Genomic DNA, 21,402 nt, shown 5'->3' with positions numbered 1-21,402 from the left:
TCTCGTTTCCATTTTACACCTTTGTTTTTATTTGCTTCTTCCTCCCTTTCCCTGTTATTTCACGAATTTCTTCCCATGGGTGTTTGTATGTGTTCGTGCAGGTGAGGAGGTATGTTCCTTTAATCTTCCCCTTCCTTGCAACATGACGCTAGTGTTGGGACCTCTGCTTTACATAAATGATTGTGTGTGTTTGTGTGTGTCCGTGTGTGATTTGGAGGGAAAAGGTTAGTCCTTCGCATGTCTTTTTTTATTTTTGCTTCATAATATGTTTTGCACTATATGCAGAAGAAAATGAAGGGGGAAAGAAGAGGATATTTGACTTACGAGTGAGCGGATCGAGGTTACCAAGCAGCAGAATGGAAAGCAGTGAAGGAGGATGAGGGGAGTGGAGGAAATTGTGTGGAGCAGCCGTGTTTGCAAACCGCGTCTTTTCTTGTTTTACCAAGAGTGTTTTCTCCATCGTTTTCAAAAAAAAAAATGAACAAACGGGATTTAATTCTTTTTCAAACCGTGCTCCCGATTTGCCTGAGGTTCGGTTCCCTTCCGCGACACTGCTTCTGGTTTCGTAAAACCTCTTCATTCGGTAGTGTACATGCAAAAAAAAAAAGATGATGATCGTTCAGGGAGCATATTTGCTTCCTTTTCTTTGATTCTGCCTCTAACTCTCTCTGTTTCTTTATGTTCTCCCCTTATTTTTAAAATCATTCTTGTTTTCATATTTTTTCTCAACTTTCACGAAAGCACCTGTGTTTGGCAACTTCCGTTTAAGGCTGGGGTAAAAATACAAATTAATAAAGAGAGTAAGAAGGGAAAGAGGAGCCCCCAAAAAAAAAAAATTAACATTTAGCGCTGTGACGGTTTAGTTTAGGGAAACATTATGGCGGAGAATGAGCAACAGGAGGTGGCGGCATACGACTACGACAGAGAGTTATATCGGTGCCCCATCTCGTGGCCCATCACATCTGAGAAGGCGAAGATGACGAAAAAGTTATACGTGCTCATTAAGAAAACTGTTGTGAATAACAAAAAAGATGTTATAAAGGGTATCAAAGACGTGACGAAGGCATTACGCAAAGGACAGAAGGGAATTCTTGTTCTCGGTGCAGATGCTTCCCCTTATGACGTGATTTCACATCTTCCGCTTCTTGCAGAGGAGTCGGATGTGCCGTATGTGTGGGTGCCATCACGACAGGACTTGGGAACGGCAACGCAGTGCAAGCGGGCCACTTCTGTGGTATTGCTGAAGCCAACAGCTGAGTTGAGGCCAAATTACGACAAAATGATTCTGGCAATTGAGGATCTCAACACGGCGTGATTACATGGGAGCGACCTTTTTATTCTGTTTGTTTGGACGCGTGCGTGTGGACTGGCAGGGGGATGAATGACAACAAGGCGCGGGTGGTATTGAGAGGCAATGCGAAGAACTTTTTTTTTTCTTAGATAAAAAGAAAGGAAAAGGGGAACGCAGTGCGAAGCAAAAAAAAAAAAACAACAACTGCAATGAGTGAAGATATTGAACCAATAATGCAATGTTTTGTGTCTCCTGGCATTTGACGAGTTTAAGTACCTAATGTTTACTGCAGCGGAATAAACTATACGTTCTTAAGCATATGCGCATATTTATATATTTGTGTGCTCACATAGGGCTGAGCAAGAGTTGGGACAAATTGCTCTTGGTGTCTTTTTTCTAGGCATCGTTTCTGTTATTTTGTTATCTTTCTTTTTCTTTTTCTTCTTCTTGTTATGTCGCTCGTTTGTTGCCGCGGCTTGTGTATTCGGCTGCAGGTTGTCGCTGTTATAATATTAGCGCTTCTGTCGCGCGCCCCGGCGCTTGTCCGGCCGTGCCGTGAAGAGAGAGAGAGAGGGAAGCTGAAGTTTGTAAGAAAGTAAAGTTTCAACTCCTTAAGAGAGATCTAGAGGAGTGGGGTAAGTGGAGGGTAAGGCAAGCAAAAGTGTGGAAAAACAACAACACGGAATCGGAACGGATGTTGTTGCTCAGGGCAACGCTGCATCGCAAATGGTATGCACCTGGTGATAATATAAAGGCGGAAGTAGAGTTCCAGTGCCTCGCTAATGAGCCAAACAGTGCATTGAAAAGCCGCTTCAGAGACGTCGGTAATAGCTTTGGCGCACCTGTCATTGACAACTCATCAGTTTCCATCACAGCTTCAATAACGGGACGTGTTGTTTGCACTTGTGTGGTGGATTCCCGCCTCCTTCAGTATGCTCTGGCATGGGACAAGGGAAATGTGGCCCAACACTGCCCGGAGTTGGTGGATGAGTCCACATCGAGTGACTGCCGCGTCTACAAGTTGTGCTGCTCAGACGACTTCGCTCTCGCTCAGGACATTCCGCTTCGATTGGGAGAAACGAAGGCGGTCTCCGTGACGTTCGCTGTACCTGATAGTTTACCACCGTCATACAAGGGGCGATGTTTGCGCTTCTGTCACACTCTACTCCTTAAAGTTTCGTATCATGGCGAGGGGGAACCAACATCCTCGTCCAATGTACGTATTCCAATTAGTGTGTTTTCACCCCAGTCGGTCCTCTCTCCACTACTTCTGCCTCTGTGTTTTCCCATGGATAACTTCAACTTCCGTGTGCGGATATGTGTTCCCGATCCACCTCAACCTTTCAGAGTGGACGAGCACGAGTTGAATGATGTTGTTGGGAGTGGACTGTCCTGCAGGAGGCCAAACTTTATAGCGAGTCATTTAGCCAAGCAGCGGACACCTCTTGAATTTCCGCTAAGTTTCGCGGGTGATGTGGTCCTGACGGTGGTCGTTTCGTCCACGACTGTGATGATTGGGTCTTCGCTGCGGGCTGCGTTTCTTCCCCGTGACGGTTGCATATCCCGTGTGGTAATGGTGCAAGGTGTTCTCGAAATGCTGGAGTGCACATTCCCCGAGCATCTACAGCGCGGCGTAACATGTCACGAGCTTCCGGGTGAGGAGTCGCGGTTGGTTGTCACGCAAACATCAGTGGTAGAAGAATTTGAATGGAATCTCATAGGGCGTTCATCGGTACCCATTAGTATACCGTTCAGCAATATAAATTATTGCGCTTCGATGCAAACTGATGCCGTTACGACCTGTTGGCAACTGCGACTTCGATTCTTATGGTGCTCTGCCTCTAGGCTTAAGGAGTTTTCCTCCGGGTTCAGAAGTCAGTTGCCGGTGGAGGAGGAACAACCGGAGCTTGTGGTGCCCCTAACTGTGGTGCCACCCCCCAATCCCGGACACATTCCAAGGAAAGGCATAACGCTCGAAGTTATTTTTTGAAGTATTCTTGAGCATAATCATCGCATATCAGCTTCTACCACCCACAGGTGTTTTCTCTTTTACTCCCCGTTTTTTAATTTCAGTTGTTATTGGTTTACCTTAACTCCTTCTGTACGAGTGCGCGTCCACCATGCTTGATCCAAACGTGCGTTTGCTGGCATTGCAACATCCCTACCGAGCATTCGAGCGTGCAAAACTGCTCTTTTCTTTGCCTGGCACATCGTTTTTTTTTCGCTGTGTTTGAGTGTGTATTCTATGCATACGCTTTGACGCCACTCTGTTTGATGCAAATCTTTCGTTAGGCTACGCAGCGCTCAACCTATGGCGACGGTGGCTAATGAATTCGCCACATTGGATGAAGGGGTGCTGCCTATTCTTGTTGTACGGAAAAATGGCAAAACTATTGCGGTTGTACGCGACAACTCCCTTCAAGGCACCTTTCTTCCATTTTATCTCCCCACATGCGAAACCCTACATGTAAGTCGAACCGAAGAATTACAGGAAGCACGCGAAAGCGGTGTGCTGAATGTCGCGGCGGTCGAGTGGCCCGTCGTGGCAAAGCTTCGCATGGCACTCGGTATTTTGAAGGAGGAAAGATATTGGCTACTTTTTAGCCGAGGAGGGGTAAGTAACGAGGGGCTAACCAGTCACATGTTCAAGGGAGATGAGGAGGGTGTGCATGACGCGGTTTCGTGGCTGTCGGGGTTTCAACTTAGCGGACCATGCGACATTTTACTAGCGAGTGAGCCAAGTGTCACAAACGGACCAGCAAATGGAGATGTCGGGCGTCTGCGTTTGAAGAAGGAGGATGAGGATGTGAATGAACGTGTTGTGTTTGGCGAATCGGCCACTGATGTGGCACGTTACATTGGTGATCTTCTCCGTGCTCATCTCTTCCAAAATGTGACGGCGCCGACGGCGGTATTTTGGCCGCCACAGCTGGTGCATCCGGTAAACATTCACTACGGCATGGCCAACCAGCGTGTCTTAGAGCACGATGCGCTTTTGTTACCTATACTCTCCCTATTCCGAGTGGAGAAGCGACTGAAAAACTGGGACGCCGTGAAGGGGCTCCAGGTGTCTGCAGGGTGTGACATGCCTCGGACTGGCCAGGCGTGGGAGAAACATCTGGTGCGCAACATTCATAAGTCTCTCAAGGAATACATTCCCGTATCTGGTGGAGAGGTTTACATAACCAGCGGGTCTTACGATTATTATCATTATCTTATTGATGGCTTTAAGGACTCTGGTTGGGGTTGCGCGTACCGGAGCCTTCAGACGATTTTGTCGTGGTTCCAATACGAGGGACTTATGCAAGGTGCCATCCCAAGTATTCACACTATTCAAGAAATCCTTTCCGTGAAAGACACCGATAAGATGAATCGTAAAGGGTTTGTGGGGTCGAAAGATTGGATTGGCTCCTTCGAGATAATGATTGTGTTGCAGCACTACATTCCGGGTTTAGACTGCACCATAAGGCGCATGGAAAGCGGCGCTGAACTGGAAACGAACCCGGAAATACAGGCGCTTCTTGCGGAGCACTTTAGGGGGAAAAGATCATGCCCCGTCATGATCGGCGGCAGCAGCTACGCGCACACCATTCTTGGCGTTGATATGAACCTTGCTACGACGGAGGCGCGATATCTGATTGCGGATCCTCACTATGCTAGCAATGAAACATCAACGAAAACTGTTGTGAGCAAGGGTTACGTGGGGTGGAAGGAGGCCAGAAACTTCTTTGAGGCGAATAGTTGGTACAACCTATGCATACCACAGGTAGCCACCTTCGATCCCCGCTGAACTGATGGAGAGGAAAAACAGCTACGGAGGTGGGAGGATGTGCCTCGGATACAAAGAGCCACTTGGACCGTACCCCACAATCTTACTCTTCTAAAAGTGGTTACTGTTGTTTCCCCTCTTTGTTGTTCATTTTGGTTCTATGTGTTTGTGTCCCGCTGCGTTAATTATTATTATTATTTTTATTGTTATTATTTTTCACTTTCCCTTGCTACCGCCTTGGCCTTCTTTTGCATGTTTTCCTTTGACTCGTCGTTTTCGTGCCTTTGTCAATCTTTTATTTTGCCTCTGTTCTTCTTTGCACCAGAGGGAGCGCGATAATCCAACCGTTGAGATGCTGCGGCGACTGGTCCCAAGAGTGATGATGGCCCCGATGGGAGGAGCTACCGCTTTGTGTACATCACGCGGTTATAACATGCTCGTTTTCCGCGACCCTAAACGCCGCCCTCAGTTGAGTGAGGAGGAACGGGCAAAGGTGGTCGTTAACCAGGCAGAATGGCCTGAGGAGTTCAAAGACTTCGATCCTGATGATCCGTATAAGAATTCTCCAGAAATTATTAAAGGCATGAGTAGCTGGAACCTCTTCTTATGGGGTGTGGAGTGTGCGTTCATCTATCAATTCTATGAGTTGGTGTTCCCAAAAAGCATTTAAGGTTATGAGTGAGCTCACTCCAATGTGTGGTGTGTCTGAGCTTGGGGACAATTTGTAGCGTAGGTTTATGACAAACAGTGATGCGATGCGGAGCTATTTGATTAGGTAGTAGCGGGTGATGACACCATGAGATCTCTTTTTGTTGTTGTTGTTGATGATGATGTCGGGAAGTGAGGGGGAGAAGAAGGAGGAGGAGTTGTGGGTGGAAGGGATACGAATCGCATGGAATCATCGCGCATAGAGACGGGGAACGGATGCTGACACTTTAGCTATAGGTAGAAAGTGGAGGTCACAGCGGCAGTAGAATCCGAGGACGTTACCCTTTCCGTTTTTCATCATTCACTCATTCATTATTTCCTCGTCCTTTTGCCTTATTCGAAAGTTTGCTCCACGATACACACGCCTTACTTCGGAAACTTCAAACGGTTTGTGAACGTACTTGGGGTGATGTATCGTGAGGTTATAGCAGAGGTTCCGATAAAGGAGTGGAGGGGTAGCTAAAGTTAAAGGAACAGAATATATATGAAAATAAGGAGGGGAATGAGTCTGTTTTGTCCGACACTCAGTCATGTGCCGATGTTTGTAAAGGGCTTTTCTTTGTGCACACACTCTCTGGCCTGCGCGGTATCGTTGTTGCGACACCACGAAACCCTGCTTATTCTCCAATTAATTTCTCTTTTTTTCCCCTTCTCTTTCTATTTCTTTTTCTTCAAACCATTATTTTTGTTTCGTTCTTTACATCTGTTTCGTTACTTGAATGCATTGAAGTGTACATATTGAGTTGGATTACAGTGCTTGGAGCGTGAGCAGACGATAATTACTGGAGCACTTCATATCTCAAAACGACAAGGACAAAAGTTGAGATAGCATTAGAAACCCCTCCCCCCAAAAAAAAAACAAAAAGGGGAGCTTTTTCTTTTCATCCCAAGGAACCACGTTGAACTCAGCTATCTGTTCGTGGAATTAAGGTGTAAAGAAGGACCGACGCAAAAAAAAAAAAGAAAGGCGACAAGAAGATCAGCAGAAGATAAAATCAGGAGAGAAATCGTGTTAGATATAACATAGGGGTACTGGAACAGAACTCATAGGCGGCCACTTTCTCTTTACTCCTTTTTTTTTTCGCTTTTTATCTATCAAAGACGTACGTCACAAAATCTATACCTCTTTTACTTTGGTTTCGCTGGGCATCTGAAGAGTAATTCGGTGTAATATTGCTGCAGTTAAATTTTTTGTTCCATTTTTTCCCCATTAACGGGACGCTTTGTCTCTGGAAAGCTGAACGGACTTTGTGGGTCACTGTTTTCTTTACTGCTGTAACGATTGCGAACAATGACTATATTCTACGAGTACCCTCGCGCACTCGGTGAGGGAACTGAGTTGTTTGATTTTAACCGCGTCCCGGTCACCCCGCTACAGCGACCACTCTTTTCGGAAGTGCTTCTTAGCGCTCTTAACCTCAATAATGTATCCGCCACTAACAGAGATCATGAGAGGGAAAATGGGAGGCGGCTCTTACCCAGTCCCCCACGTCGGGTTCTTCTTCTTCTTGGAAATGTAAAAGACATGTCGATGCAGCTCATCACATCGATTCTGGCAAAAGGGTGCGACGTTCGAGTGCTTCAGAGCAGCTACAGCGACGAAGCGCTACTGCTCCGCCTAAGAAAAGAATGCGAAGAATATCCGGGACATCTATTGCTCTTTCATTCTGATGAATTGTCTCATGCGGTCCTCGACTGCGATGCAGTTGTCGATGTTAAGGGTTCAGAAACCCCCACGGGACGTTTGAGTTTGTTGAGGTCTGCGCAGAGTCTTTTTGAAGCCATTCGAGCGTCACAGAGGGCGGCTCCACGTGTTATCCTCATGGCTCCCGTCCCCCCTGAATATATTAGACGCGCAGAGACGTGGTTATTCCTAACACGGATTGAATCCACGAGAGAAGCGGGAACGGAGGAGGAAGCAGAATTATTACGCGCAAATGACATGCCATATGCAATAATGCATTACATAAACACAACTGAAGTCCCAACGGGACGGGGCGGGACGTCTTCCCCCTCCCTCTCCTCTAACAGCATTTTGAACATGAGAAGTGTAGCAAAGGAATGTGTGGAACGATTGTTTTCTTGTGGAGGAAGCGGGGGGTTTCCTCCCTTTGGATGATGACGGTGCAGCCCTTCGTAACATCAGTAATGTGGCGAAGCCTCTTTTCCACGATGACACGGCGGTAATGACAATGCTCCGTAATAACTTTTTCTTTTCAGTTGCTCATGCGACTTGTTTATAGTCGTGGGGTTGTTTGATGTTTGATGGAATGGAAATGCCTTTGCTTCGGAAGCATTTTTGAAGCGGATATCATTTGGTTTCGTTTGAGGGAAGTGGGTGAGCTGCCGCATGTCTAGCGTGGCGGGATGGAGGGTTTGGCGATTACAGGGAGGTGACAAGCAAAAGCGGGGTCTTTTATTATTATTATTATTATTTTATAAATTGAAATCTCCCTGGTGAAGTTGCCTATGACGCCTTTATCTCTCTTTTTTTTGTTTTGCTGAAGAAAAGATAAAGATCAGAAATCGAAGAAATATGACCCAAAAAGTGAACACAAGGAAAGAGGGGAGAAAAGAAAAGAAAAATCAGTAATAACAACAAGAGAGCAAGGGGGTATATTATATCTATGTTCGTAAAAATGGATACTTATACATACATATACTTACATACGTGGGGGAAGCCAAGGGGGAAAATGAATGATGGATGAGGCATAAGAAGAGACGATGATGAAACCCAACTATTAAATGCCAGATCTTTTTTTTTTGTTTTTTTGTACCTCCAAGAAATTGCGAATGGCTTCTGTGTGATGGATACACTTACACATGTGTACATGTCCTCCTCCTATTACTACTACTACTACTACTTTTTTTTTTTAATTATATTTTCTTTCATTTTCTTTTCTCCACTACTTGGCGATAAATATTATTTAAGAGTTACTGATTAAAGTGATTGACTGGCTTGGATTTGCATTTGAAAAGAAAAAAAAAAAGGAAAAAATTCATTGCCTTTCCTTACAAAAAAAAATAATAATAATAATAATATTCATTTAATCAGTTTGAGAGTCGAAAAAATTTTTTTCTTTCGTTTTTACCCCTCTTTTTGAGTTTGTTTACTTCCGCAGACTTTACTGAAGTTATTGAGATCACTGTGTCGTAGTAATTATTGAGACTCTACTCATATATGCTGTTTGATGGTTCAGCAACAACAACAACAACAACAAAAAGTAAAGGGAAAAGTAAAGTAAGAAAAATAAAAAAAACGAAAAAAAACAACAAAAAAAAAGGAATAACACCTGCATTTACATTTATATGACATGTTCATTTTCACATTCATAAATGGAGGGTACTGAAGAGAATAATAACGTTAACGATGATAACGCCGAAGAATGAGGAGAAAAGGGACTGTCACTTTTTCTGTATGTGTGTTTGCGTCCAAGTATTTGCGATTTTTTTGTTTTGAAATTCTTCGTGAGCGCATGATATATATATATATATATATATATGCTTTTCCCCTTTTTTGGGGAAAAGAAGGTGCTGACTCTGCGCCTTACTTTATTAATATTAATAATATTAACTGATGAATAAATAATTACAGAAGCATAATTCAAATCAACTCTCTGTTTTGGTACCTCGTCATTATTATAACTAAATTTTTTTTTTCCACCTTTTCGTTTTCTCACACACTTTTTTTTTTCACTTTGTGTTATTTCCAAAAAATGTGTACGTGCTTCCAAAGGCATAGTGGCAAATCAGCCTGACTTCATACTTTTGGGAGCTGACACTCCCCGGGCTCATTGTATTTGTATTTGTATTGTATTTTTTTTTCTTTTTTCTTTTCTTTTTTCCTCATTTAATTGTTTTTTTTTAAATGTTCTGTATTTGGTTCCCATATGTCATGATCTCGTTTAAATGTTCCGCACTTAAATACGCTAAAGAATGCATACATGTGGATTGTTTATCTTCACACTTAAACAAATACAAACGGGCTCATGTTTTTTTTTTTTTTAAACAGAAGAATCACTGAATTATCATCCCTCATTTTGTTAATTTCAATGGTTCCTTCATTATATTGTTGATGCCTTCCTTTTTTTTATTTTTGTTCATCTATTACAACAGAGGAAGAGGGGAAACAAACTAACAAATAAAATAATAAAAAATATATAATAATAATAATGCCGAAATACGAGCAGAGGAGTTTTTTTTTTTTTGAAAGAAGGTGCAGAAGTGATCTATTTATAAAAGCTTAATTCACTTACTCTTTTTTTTTTAAAAAAAAAAACCGTATTGTGTTCTTGCTTTTCATACATATCAAAATGCCGAGTGAAAGGTATGTGTGTGTAAAGAACAAGAGTTGAAGAAGGCAGCTTCTATTTAGCTGTTTTTTATTTCTATCACATATATATATATATATATATTTGGGTGTAGTGCAAAGTAACAAGAGAAGAATTTTAATTATGCCAACCCCAAAAGAAAATTAAAAAAGAAAAATGAAAAAACAAGGGGAAATTTTTTTTTTTATTTTTAAGAAAAAAAAAATTAACTAGTGGAAACCCCTGAAGCCATCTTTTTCGCTTTTGTCGTGCCTATACTCAATAAATATATTTTGATATTTTGCTCATGTTTGCACGCAGAGGTAGAATAGTCACATTTCTCTTCCTCCTTTTTTTTTGTGTGTGTGTGTTTTTTTTTTTTTTATCACTTTAAAAATCGAAATGTAAACCATAGTGGACGTGTTCTTTACTTTTTTTTTTTTTTTAGAAAAAAAGTAAAGAAAGAAAAAATTGAATAGGAAGAAAAAAAAAGGAGAGAGGGGGAAGGGAAAAGGACCGATAAGGAATCAGTTGGAGAGATCGCATCTAAAGATGTTGATGAGAGAAACGGTAGTGATATTGGTGAGTAAGGAAAAAGAAAAAAAAAAAGAGAGAAAGACAGAGTTTTGATGAATGTGTAAATAAATGAATAACAGTATGTGACCTAAAGGAGGAATTAAAAAATAATGAGTTTAGTGAAAACGGGTTTATGTACCCAATTGTGTTTATGTGTAGTAAAGGAGGAGAAGGAATTAGTTACTAAATTCGCACGGTTTGTGTTTTACAACTCACATAGACAAAAAAAAACCAACGTGAACCTTTACTATCCGAACTTGTTTTAGCCATTTTTTTTTTGCTGATATTAATATTGCTATCACTATTTTTGAACGACAACTGACCGAAAATAAACAAACAAACAAAGCAAAACGAATAACCTTGCTTTATAGGGAAGCCAATACTTCATTATTTCTATTATTCTAATTTTTTTGTTTTTTTTTTGTTTCCCTGAACGGTGATCCTCCTTTCTCCCTTTCTCGTCTCCACGTGGTCGTATGCTTATTTCGCACACTTCGTATGGTGGTTAGCAGGTTTTTTTTGTACCCTGTGTATTATGCTTAATATATTTGCGTATATATATATATATATATTCATGCACCTTTTCTTCTCTTTCCCTATCTTGAAATCAGTAAGTATTGATAAGGGAAGGTGTCATCTTTCTTTTTCTCCCTAATCTTGTAGAGATGGCGGCTCGCTAACCCCTTGATGTTGTCGTTTTCTCATACTTTCTAAGCCTAAGCCTAAGCCTAAGCTTAATCCTAATCCTAATTCTAAACCTCTTTTCTCTCTTTTCTTTCTTTCTTTCTTTCTTTTTTTTTTAAAAAACTTACAGTGACATTAATTACCCTAATTGCTCTTTTTTGCTGTTATTATTATTATTATTATTATTGTTGTTGTTGTTGTGTTGTCATTTTTTTTTTTAATTTGTGCGTGTGCGTGTGTGACGTCGCAGACATGATTAGGCGGCAAACTTATGTTTGGAGCATCTTCACGGGTGCTTCTGCCGCGTACCGGTGGTTTCCCCCGAGACGCGAATGTTTTCGGTTTGCGGGTGCGGAAGCGAATTCGGCTGGTGGTGGCGCCGGTGCCTCATCAGGTGTTCACCAAACGGTTGCGGTTAATGCGGCACCGGAGGGTTTCTGGAGATGTCTTTTCTCATCATGGCAGCAGGGCCTTGTCGCGAGTATTGGCGCAGTGACGGGTATTGGCGCCGTTGGTTTCTTTCTTTATGTTTCCATGAAAGATGATACCGTTCACCATACAGCCGCGGTGGCTTCAGAGGCGTTGGGGGATGCGCGTTTGCGCGAGCGGGCGACGAATTTGTCAAAAGAGGTTGTAGAGAGTGTCTTGAAGGATCAAAAGTCGGTGGAACTTGTTGTTGGGTTGGTGGTGCGGGTTCTGCAGGAGGACGATAGCATGATTGCCGTTTCTTCGTTCCTCCGGTCTTTATTTGAGGATCACTACACGCAGGAGGTCACTAAAAAATTCGTACTTATGACGCTGCTTGACCCATGGATACAGGAGCAGGTGCGCTTGATTGCGAAGGATCTTGTAAAGGGACTCCTGCGGGATCCCGAAGTGAAGAAGGCACTTGTTGAGTTTCTTAGTGACTCCGCAGCCACGTCGCTACATGATGAGAGGTTACACTACAACATGGCTCATGCTGTAAGGTCAGTCGCTAAGCGTGCCGTTAGCCCGTTTACGTAGGTGTAAATGAGGTGGTCCGAGGTGGCACGTAGGAGGAAAGAGAAAGGAGGAAAATGCGCATGTGACGCATTTTCCTCTGGGTTCTGCTGCCATGTTGACGTTCTTTCCGTTTTCGGCTTCGCTCGTCTACTTGAACAAGTCACTCACGGCGGTTCCTTTGAGCTACAGTACTTGAAACCATGCGAAATCTTCTCACTGGTTGACTCTGCCTTCCCCTGCACAACTTACTTGCAACCATCGCTGCCCTCAATTTTTCTTTTTCTTTCTTTTTGAGATTTTTGTCAGTTTGTATGTTTGGAGCGCCAAACACGCTTTTGGCGGACTTACACCTCCGCTTCCTAACCAAATTAGATGACCACAAAGATAAAATGAAGTACTGGACATCGCAACATCTAAAAATGAACGGTGTCTTTTGGTGTTTAGGTGCCATGAAGTTGTTGGGCCATGACGACATTTTGAAGCGGGAGGAGTTGGTTGATTTTGTTGTCAAATGCTGGAACAGTGACGGTGGGTTCGGTGGGAACATTGGGCAGGACTCCCACATGTTGTACACCTTAAGTGCGGTGCAACTCCTGTGCTTGTTGCATGCTACAGACGCCATTGATGCAGAGAAGTGTGCTCGCTGGGTTGCTTCTATGCAGCTACCTGATGGCTCCTTTCAGGGAGACGAGTGGGGAGAAGTTGATACACGATTTGTTTACGTGGCAATGAATTGCTTGCAGCTCTTGGGGAAACTGGAACTCATAAACGTGAAGGCTGCGGTGGAATGGATGTTGCGGTGCCAGAATTGGGATGGTGGGTTCGGGCTCGCACCAGGTGCTGAAAGCCACGCCGGTCAAATATTTTGCTGCGTTGGATCTCTTCGTATTGCTGGAGCTCTGGATCGCATAGATAAGGAGCAACTTGCGGGTTGGTTGGCAATGCGTCAGTTGCCGTCGGGTGGGTTAAACGGGCGCCCGGAGAAAAAGGCTGACGTGTGCTACAGTTGGTGGGTTGTGTCATCCCTATCGATGTTAGGTTATACTGAGTGGATCGACCGTCATGCACTTTTCCGCTTTGTACTTGCTTGCCAGGACTCGGAAGATGGCGGTATTGCTGATAAACCCGGTAACCAAGCGGACGTGTATCATACATTTTACGGACTTTGTGGCCTCAGCCTCTTGGGATACGAGGACTATCCGCTTAGGGATATCAATCCAGTTTATGCAATGCCTTATGATGTTCTTGAGAGCTTAGGGGTTCCGGAGAGTGCTGGGCTGCATGTCGGTAGGAAGCGTACCTGTGGGTGAAGAACTGCCTTATTTTGTAATATGCCGGTGAAGTAACGTTGATGGGCTGTATGGGGATGGTTGTGCTCCTTGCAAGGAACTGCTCTCGCCACACCATTTATCCCTTTTTTTTCTTTTTCTTTTGTGTGTGTGTGTGTGTGTGTGTGTGTGCATGGAGGTACGTTGAGGCTAAATTTTGTAGACGGTATGGTTGTTTCGAGTGCCTGGTTTCCCTTTTTTTTTTTAAAAAAAAATATTATTTGCCCCGTTCAAATTCGTCGGCAAACCTTTATGTTGGTCTATGCCTTCTCTACCGACTGGTTTGGGAAACCACCATGCAGATATTTTGTTTGGTGAAGCGCTTCTCCCCGGCACAAACGCCTCTCGAGTTCTTTACGCGTCGTTAATATTTCCCTGAGGTGCGTCCTTGTTAGCTACGTGAATGGCAACTCTGTACTTTTTGATTCTTGTCTCCGCTCTTGAATTTATTCTGCACTATTTTTAAATTTCTAAGTCTCCGATTCCTACCCCTATTATATATATATATATATATATATTACCTCTTGTTATTGTTATTGTTGTCGTTTTTTTTTTTTCTTTTTCTTTGTGATGTGTTTGGTTATAGTTTAGCAATGAAAGATGCGGCGCATTCCAATTGCAACCCACTTTACGGTCTTTCATCGGTTTACGGTGTCGCGGATGGGGCTGAGGGTTTGTTCAGCATCTGGCAACGTTGAGGTACCGCACGGTGCTGTTGATCACGCGAGGCTTCTTTGCAAGGTTGTTGAGGGGGACAATCCGGAATCCATCAAGCGTAAACGTATCCGCGGCGTGGTTCGGAAAATTGAGGGGGAGTACACCAATTGGTTGGGTGAGTGTGGACGAGGGGACTGTTTTCTTATGTTAACATCTTTGGCTAAATCTGCGCGGTATCTTGGAAGGAAAGTACAACAAGGGACGGCAGGTTTCAAGCAAGATGACGAATGGTCGGGTGTTTCACCTTTTTTCTCTCCTGGTGTGAACGATTGGCTCTGCGCTTTGCTTCAGCGTAGTGCCTCTTTTGTAACAGGCCCTGAGGAATGCATGGTTCTGCTTACTGTAGCGGTAGACCTAGAGTTGGGGGACACACAAACATTACGTCAACTCTGCGGATGGGTAACAGGAAAGCAGTACACGCTAAGGGCCTCCTTGGAAGAACTTGTTTGTGTCTTACGTCTCATCTCCCTTCTTGTAAAGCGCTGTCGTATGCCCATCCCGTCACTTGACAATATGTTGTTTCGTCTGCTTGGTGCCACCCTCGACTCACGCCAATCACTCACTGTGCTTTCATCCATGGTGCGACTACGTGAGCGAAGTAGTGTAGATGTTGTTCGTTGCATCTCACGCCGGGCAACGGTGACAGTGAATTCATACACAGTGAGAGATGTCATTTACGCATTGGAGGCTATATCGCTATTGAACTGCTGCCATGAGGCGTACGCGGGCGCTGTTCTCGACCGATGCACGGTTTTATGCGTAGAGCTCAAACCCACTGAACTGGGAAGTGTGTGTAAGTACGTGGCGTTGCTAAATGTATCCCGTGCGAATAATAGCATTGCGTTAGCGTGTGCGCGCGAGCTACGCCGGTTACTACCTGCACTTCTAAGCCGTACGGAGGCGTTGCTCGGACGGTTTTCGTTACGTGATGCAAGATGTGTGTTGCGGTGCCTAGAACAACACAACGTACGGCACTCTGTTGTTTTTTCACGCTTAACGCCATTGGTTTCCGATTTAAAGTAGCTGAGAGTTGAAACATCGACTATTGAGTCATTTGCTGTGTTTTCGAAAACTTCTTGCATTCCTGTTCATACATTTAATCTTTCCTTTTCCCATCTGTGATACCGAATGGACATCCGAAATAGGCTGTTGTTAATGTTATTCACGCGCTTCTTTCTTCAGTTACTTTTATTCCGCGAAGGTCAGCAAAGACCACCGGAGGGGGGAGGGGAAACAAAGTTCACGAACATTATACACAATATATATATATATTCCGTTGTGGAACCACTTTAGTTAGTTTCTTGAGGAGCGATGGATTTTGTGGAAGTGCTTCCTGATGCTCAAGATCCTCTGTTGCAGCGGTTGCAGATGAAGCACGCGGAGCTGCGCGTGAAGCAAGTTATGGAGCTAAAGAAGACACTAGAAATCGAGCACTCGGCTATGTCAAAGAAGATACACAAGTTACCCACAACACTAGACCTTGTATCGGATGAAATAAGTTTCACACTAAATGAAATAGCCGTTCGCTGCGAAGAATACGCGGTGCCGCATGTAGGGCAGTTACTGAAAGATGTTCATACCATGATGAATCAGCAACTACGTGAAGCTTACAAGCACGTAGAGGCTGGTTATAGGTCTGCGTTCCACAAGATGGAGGAAGCAAATGAAGTGCAGTACCGCCAGCAGAAGTCAGCATCGTCGTTGGGCGTATCGCCTCAGAAACCGGATAAATCACCTCCACATCAGGCACCGGCTAATGTGGAGTGCCCGCCAATGGCAAAGGGCAAAAATGGTAAACGAGGAACTGGGATGAAGGGTACTTCCGAGGTAAGAGTTCTTTCGGTGACGGAAGCGATGTCAGCCACTACTGGATTATTTGCCGAGTCAATTGCTGTGTCGCTGCGATGTGAAGTTGTTCGCATTTACCTCTACGATGAGTATGGCAACCTCAATTGCTGTGCTCGTTTCCCTTTTTCTGCGACGAAGGGGGATCCGCTAGCGGGAACGAACTTGGAGTTGATTCTTGCGAAGGAGGTCCACCGTACTGTCTGTCAGAGCTGCATCGCGGTTAATGGGCGGAAACGACAGGAAATCACCATGATCGAGCGGGATCGCAAGGAGGCTGATGAGGAGATTGAGCAAAGCGGTTGGAAAGCGATGAATAGTTGTTTAATATTTCCCGTGATATCGAACGAGCGTGGTAAGCAAACACATGGTATGATCCATGCGATGAACAAGCAGGGTACATCTGTCAACTTGGTTGGAGAGTTTGATGAAACGGATGAAAATTTCTTATTCACAGCAGCTTGCCTACTGGGTTGCTTGTTGTCCCGCTATCCTGGGAAGTGTTTTATGCGTCCTGTTGGTAACTTGATTCATCAGCACCTGGGGTTGCACCCCGTACATGGGAACGATACGAGTTTTCTGCCACAGCTGATAGAGGATGAGGTTGAAGACGCCGCAATAGCGGGCAATAAGGCACTACAGATGCGACCTAGGGTTCTGGTGCACCGCGCACCCATCAACGTCATTTATCAAGCCCGTGCAGAGCGCAGAAAGACTCGTAAACTAGAGGTATTACATATGGTGGATAGAGCGCTGAGCAGTGTGGAGTTTGACCTTAATGCACTTGAAGAGTTGTGGCGAGTGGGTCACGAAGAGAACAGGATTATGTACGAGCACTGCCAGCACACTAACGAACAGTTGAACACACTTCAGGTGTTGTTGCAAAATGTTCTGGATGGTATTGGGGCATCACGCAACATGGGTACACTGGAGGAGGTGAGGCGGTACCTGCGAGCGCTAGAATTGCATGCAAGACAGGAAAATACACTTCAAATAAAGGAGCTCATATCGAAAGCGTTGCTTCATTCAGACATTGAAGAGATTCCTCCACAGCTTAAGGAAGAAGTTAAGAGTGGCCGACTCACACTCGAGGAGGCCATACAAATGGAGCGCCGCCTCGAGGCAGTAGAGTCAAAATTGAAGTTTGGTGCCTCTCCAGTACCCCAAGTCCGCATCTATTCGTACAATCCACAACTTCGGAGGGAGCAGGCTCGATTCTTCAATGCCAACGCTGAGAAACGTGAGCGCTTATTTAACTACGCAAACATGGCAGGTGACGGTCCAGGTTACAAGGGGAAGACGGTTTCGGCAGTGACCAAAGAGGTCAACCTGAACCCCTCCTTAAGACTCTGCTTTGGGACAACAGATTATGCTTCGCGGCGGCCATTCAGACTCCAGGGAGGGCGCAGTGTCTCACCTCGTTGAGGCACCATGTAAACTATTCAAATATTTGTTCACTGTATGCATTGGAACATGTCGGTCCCTTTTCTTATTTTTCTTATTTTCTTTTTGCCTCTCATGGCCTTGCTTGAGCACCGTTCTCACAAACGTTTTCTTACAGTGGTAGCAGGGCGCGCGATTCTTTTCGTTACGCTGCGGCTGCTCCCCTCTAGATGGGGGAAGAAAATGTGAGTTTCGACTCCTCATTTGTATGGCTGCTGTGGATGTTGTATATTTAATTCGCCTACTACCCTTTTGTTCACCACCTAGCGCGCGATCACTAGCGTTAAGGGTACACAAAAAATGTAAATGCGTGTGTGTGTATGTATATCTCGGAAGCATACATAAATATTTCGAATAGTGTTCAGTGATGAGTTGTTGAAACGAACGCCGGTGCGGTAGCGGGAATGGCGGCAACGGCTTCGGTTTCAAGAGGGGGTATGAGAAAAGGAGGGAAACTAGCGGTTCCTTCTTTTATTTCCTCTTTTTTACAAAAATTCTGGTCGTGTCGTGGTTGGTACCGCCGGGTTCCTATATTTTTCATTTCCTCCCAAATTCGGCACTCAGCGAGCCCTGCCGCGGTTATTAAGGGGGTCGATAATGGTAATAAAGGAAGAAAAAACCAAGTTCCCCTCTTTCCTACACGGTACGCAAATTTTGCGTTGAGAGAGTTGGGTTCGGAGACAATAGCGTTAAGACTGACCAAAATATTTTATTTTCATGTGTGCACGCGTTGCACTGTGACCTTGCTTTTCCATACATTCGAGGTCTGGAGAAGGTTGTCAGCGAGCATTTCGCTCATTTTATGGAGTGGGAGTTGAGGTACTGGTACCTTAGACGCGCGGGCTAGTCGCTAGGAAAAACAATAACAACAAGAACGACAACCGCTGTTCGTTTGAATCACGAGTAGTAGATGATCACGCATATGTATGTCGCCACAATTCACAGAGACGTGTTCTCTTATCTTTCCCCTTCCCCACTCATTGTGAGATTGTGTTGTGCTTCAATGGAAGGGCGTATGCGGAGACTTGCGTGTGGGAAACTAAATTGCTGCGCGTTGATTCGTGTGGTCTGTGCGAGAGCAGAAACTGGAAATGCAACGTGGAGGGAGGTGACCAGCAGTTGGAGTTGCATATAAAGTGTGTAGAGGTTGCGTGCTGATTTCTCCTCTATCTGATGAAAGTGCCAAGGTAGCTCCTTGAGGGGCTACTTTGGGTTGGTTATTGATGAGGGTAATATTGGTCACCATAATATGAGGATAATAATTGACTAAGCGATATTTGAGGCAAACCTTCAAGGATATTTTCAATTTTCGTTGCTTCCCTCCCCCTACTTCTTCAACCTCACCTGACATCCAACTATTTGTCTATTCTTGGTGCTCTGCCGCGGTGACTCAGTGACCTGAGGAGCATTATTAGCTGCTCACTGTTTCCCCTTCCTCTGTATTTTCATCATCTTTTTACTTTCTTCTTCGATGTCTTTGTAGACCCGACTTTCACGAGCTCTAACGGAAGCTGTGGGAGGGAACAATGCCACCTAAAACTGTGAAAGTGATAGGCAGGGGTGGTAAGGACGACAGGAAGGATGACAAGCCGAAAAAGCTTAAGCCGGCGCAAATCGCCATTAATAAGGCGGTGGAGACGGCTGATAAGTTGTACAAACTGCATGAGCGTGAGCGACTGAAGATGGAGCAGACCGATCGGGTGGCTCTTCAGAAGTTTTCACTCGACAAGGCCGCTGAAAAGGAACGCCTTCGGTTGGATCAAGACGTCTACACCGCCTTTGAAGACGAACTTGTGGAGCAGGAGCAGCTCGCTTACAAGGAATGCGAGAAACACCGTCTGTGGAGCCTCATTCCCGAGGCGTCACGCCTTCCACCGATAAGGTCTCAGAGTGCAATCAACACATTTCTGAGCGTCTGGAGGGACAGTGAGGAGCATTACAGTCATTATTCCCCGCCTGTAGAAGTCAATATCAAACGCGACAATTCCAATAGCAGTCTGCGTGTTCACCGATTTCACCAAGGGGAACTTGGAATTCCTCCAGCAGCACGTCGGAAGATGTTGAATGAGGAGCTTAATCGGTGTGTCATGGCGTACGATCTGGTGGAGACAATCCGTCTGGAAGCGGATCGTTGCCTTACACTTGGAAAGACAGAGGATCTGAAGTTTTTCGGTGAGAATATTGGGAACGTGTATGAGCAGGTGATGTTTGCGTTTGACTTTGTCACAATTCATACTTTGCTAAACTACGATGTGATTTTAGATGGACCTGACAGTGAGTTTCTCACGGTGGCCGTGCCATCAGCGAACCCTGTCGCTAAATTTGGACTTTGGGTGAAGGTGAAGGAAACAACTCGCAGCTTTGCTTCACTTGTATTTCCCGTCGTTTCCATGCGACTGGATCCTAAATCCAGTGCGCTACCGAAGCTTCCTAAGGCGCTTGGGTTGAGCAAGGAAAACGTTGCATTGCGCGTCATCCAGCTCCGTTTTGACCCGTATGGATGTCGGGGCTCCGGCGGGCGTGAATACTACGCACTGCCTTGTGTGATAAAAATAGATCTATTGAGCTTTACGGAGCGACCAAAGCAAAGCGGTGACTGGCTTTATCGCTCTGAGACGGAGGAAGCACATAAGTTACATGTTGTTCCGTACCCTCCACCTGTTCTAGAGGCCACTGATGAAAATCCCGCTCTGCGGGTGTCATTTGAGGTTCCCTCCACGATTGTCATGCGCCAGCCCACGCTTCTAATTGGCAAATGGGTAGAGAAGACAAAAGAATGGGAGCCGTGCAGCCACACATCAAGTTCTCCAGATTCAACGGGACCGGAGCGAATGTGTAGCTTCGCCACAGGGGAATTTGGCACCTTCACCATTTTGCAGGGGAAAGGGCTTGATGTGCCGTATGAGCAGTGGCGGCTGCAGCCGGTGAGCTTCGATCAGGTGATGATGGTGTTAGAAGGCCGTCACCGGGGCGAAGGAAGTGACCGCGAGTTCCGTATACTTATCTGTGATGCCAAGTGCAAACTTATTTCCCCTGGAGACCCGGAGCTGGCGGCTTTGCGAGCGGATTGGTTGGAGCCCGCTACGCTGGTGAGATTACTCTCCCAAGCAGGCTTTAACTTCATGTTGCGCGACGAAGATGCCGAGTTTATTGAGGACATTGTGCCCAAGTCCTCGGAGCTGGAGGAGAAAGTTTATGCAGATATTGCACAGTTCTGTCTCTTTTACATCATAGCTAGTTCGCGGCACAATAAGTGCGGAGAAGACGCAGACCTAGCACTCTTCCGTATGTCGAAGCAGGTGTATTTAGGCACCGAAGACTCCCCCGACCTAACAGCAGAGGCGGATGGTGAGTGGCACAGTATAAGGTATCAGACACATTGTTGCGCCTTTTCGGCCTTTAGGGAGCGTGACGATGTGCCGGACCTACGAATACTAGAGGACCACGAGACACATCTCAACCTCTACACACTTCTGCTGAAGGAGAAAGGAGAAGAGGTTCGACTCATGGCCCTCCATCGAACTAATTTCCTCTTACGACGATGTGTGTATCAGCTCCTCAGACTTATTCGCCCACTTACTTGGGGTTAAAGGGATACCGGGGCCCGCGCCAAAGATTCCCTATCATGTACATGTTGGAACTTGGTGGTTAGAAGCATGAAATCAGTCTAAAACGAATTTCAATAATACATATATGTGCTTTTGTTGAGCCACTATGTTTCAGAGGAATTCATATATATGTATATAT

The 21,402-nt window shown here is 45.0% G+C and overlaps 13 protein-coding genes across 13 annotated transcripts; 11 read left to right on the top strand and 2 right to left on the bottom strand.

The window, feature by feature from the left end:
• Window positions 1-247: 247 nt before the first annotated feature.
• TbgDal_IV530 (hypothetical protein, unlikely) lies at window positions 248-580 on the bottom strand (the record flags this gene model as incomplete). The annotated part of the gene is made up of 1 exon (XM_011774336.1): window positions 248-580. One exon carries the CDS (start codon window positions 578-580, stop codon window positions 248-250), a length of 333 nt encoding a protein of 110 aa, XP_011772638.1.
• A 297-nt stretch (window positions 581-877) lies between these two features.
• Window positions 878-1,315, top strand: TbgDal_IV520 (50S ribosomal protein L7Ae, putative; the record flags this gene model as incomplete). Its single annotated transcript, XM_011774335.1, has 1 exon — window positions 878-1,315. One exon carries the CDS (start codon window positions 878-880, stop codon window positions 1,313-1,315), a length of 438 nt encoding a protein of 145 aa, XP_011772637.1.
• Window positions 1,316-1,985: 670 nt separating this feature from the next.
• TbgDal_IV510 (hypothetical protein, conserved) lies at window positions 1,986-3,281 on the top strand (the record flags this gene model as incomplete). The annotated part of the gene is made up of 1 exon (XM_011774334.1): window positions 1,986-3,281. The coding sequence occupies one exon, from the start codon at window positions 1,986-1,988 to the stop codon at window positions 3,279-3,281; it is 1,296 nt and encodes a 431-aa protein (XP_011772636.1).
• Window positions 3,282-3,602: 321 nt separating this feature from the next.
• On the top strand, window positions 3,603-5,081 carry TbgDal_IV500 (hypothetical protein, conserved; the record flags this gene model as incomplete). Its single annotated transcript, XM_011774333.1, has 1 exon — window positions 3,603-5,081. One exon carries the CDS (start codon window positions 3,603-3,605, stop codon window positions 5,079-5,081), a length of 1,479 nt encoding a protein of 492 aa, XP_011772635.1.
• Window positions 5,082-5,220: 139 nt separating this feature from the next.
• On the top strand, window positions 5,221-5,730 carry TbgDal_IV490 (hypothetical protein, conserved; the record flags this gene model as incomplete). Its single annotated transcript, XM_011774332.1, has 1 exon — window positions 5,221-5,730. One exon carries the CDS (start codon window positions 5,221-5,223, stop codon window positions 5,728-5,730), a length of 510 nt encoding a protein of 169 aa, XP_011772634.1.
• Window positions 5,731-7,059: 1,329 nt separating this feature from the next.
• On the top strand, window positions 7,060-7,887 carry TbgDal_IV480 (hypothetical protein, conserved; the record flags this gene model as incomplete). Its single annotated transcript, XM_011774331.1, has 1 exon — window positions 7,060-7,887. One exon carries the CDS (start codon window positions 7,060-7,062, stop codon window positions 7,885-7,887), a length of 828 nt encoding a protein of 275 aa, XP_011772633.1.
• A 3,703-nt stretch (window positions 7,888-11,590) lies between these two features.
• Window positions 11,591-12,343, top strand: TbgDal_IV470 (hypothetical protein, conserved; the record flags this gene model as incomplete). Its single annotated transcript, XM_011774330.1, has 1 exon — window positions 11,591-12,343. The coding sequence occupies one exon, from the start codon at window positions 11,591-11,593 to the stop codon at window positions 12,341-12,343; it is 753 nt and encodes a 250-aa protein (XP_011772632.1).
• A 290-nt stretch (window positions 12,344-12,633) lies between these two features.
• On the top strand, window positions 12,634-13,632 carry TbgDal_IV460 (geranylgeranyl transferase type II beta subunit,putative; the record flags this gene model as incomplete). The annotated part of the gene is made up of 1 exon (XM_011774329.1): window positions 12,634-13,632. One exon carries the CDS (start codon window positions 12,634-12,636, stop codon window positions 13,630-13,632), a length of 999 nt encoding a protein of 332 aa, XP_011772631.1.
• A 618-nt stretch (window positions 13,633-14,250) lies between these two features.
• Window positions 14,251-15,390, top strand: TbgDal_IV450 (hypothetical protein, conserved; the record flags this gene model as incomplete). Its single annotated transcript, XM_011774328.1, has 1 exon — window positions 14,251-15,390. One exon carries the CDS (start codon window positions 14,251-14,253, stop codon window positions 15,388-15,390), a length of 1,140 nt encoding a protein of 379 aa, XP_011772630.1.
• Window positions 15,391-15,678: 288 nt separating this feature from the next.
• Window positions 15,679-17,637, top strand: TbgDal_IV440 (hypothetical protein, conserved; the record flags this gene model as incomplete). The annotated part of the gene is made up of 1 exon (XM_011774327.1): window positions 15,679-17,637. The coding sequence occupies one exon, from the start codon at window positions 15,679-15,681 to the stop codon at window positions 17,635-17,637; it is 1,959 nt and encodes a 652-aa protein (XP_011772629.1).
• A 422-nt stretch (window positions 17,638-18,059) lies between these two features.
• Window positions 18,060-18,473, top strand: TbgDal_IV430 (T. brucei spp.-specific protein; the record flags this gene model as incomplete). Its single annotated transcript, XM_011774326.1, has 1 exon — window positions 18,060-18,473. One exon carries the CDS (start codon window positions 18,060-18,062, stop codon window positions 18,471-18,473), a length of 414 nt encoding a protein of 137 aa, XP_011772628.1.
• Window positions 18,474-18,694: 221 nt separating this feature from the next.
• On the bottom strand, window positions 18,695-19,006 carry TbgDal_IV420 (hypothetical protein, unlikely; the record flags this gene model as incomplete). Its single annotated transcript, XM_011774325.1, has 1 exon — window positions 18,695-19,006. One exon carries the CDS (start codon window positions 19,004-19,006, stop codon window positions 18,695-18,697), a length of 312 nt encoding a protein of 103 aa, XP_011772627.1.
• Window positions 19,007-19,181: 175 nt separating this feature from the next.
• On the top strand, window positions 19,182-21,245 carry TbgDal_IV410 (hypothetical protein, conserved; the record flags this gene model as incomplete). The annotated part of the gene is made up of 1 exon (XM_011774324.1): window positions 19,182-21,245. One exon carries the CDS (start codon window positions 19,182-19,184, stop codon window positions 21,243-21,245), a length of 2,064 nt encoding a protein of 687 aa, XP_011772626.1.
• Between the last annotated feature and the right edge of the window lie 157 nt (window positions 21,246-21,402).

This window comes from Trypanosoma brucei, chromosome 4 (assembly GCF_000210295.1).
Source record: "Trypanosoma brucei gambiense DAL972 chromosome 4, complete sequence".
NCBI classification, from domain to species: Eukaryota; Euglenozoa; class Kinetoplastea; order Trypanosomatida; family Trypanosomatidae; genus Trypanosoma; species Trypanosoma brucei.
Note: the sequence above shows the minus strand (reverse complement) of the source record. Positions and strands in the feature narration are given on the sequence as shown.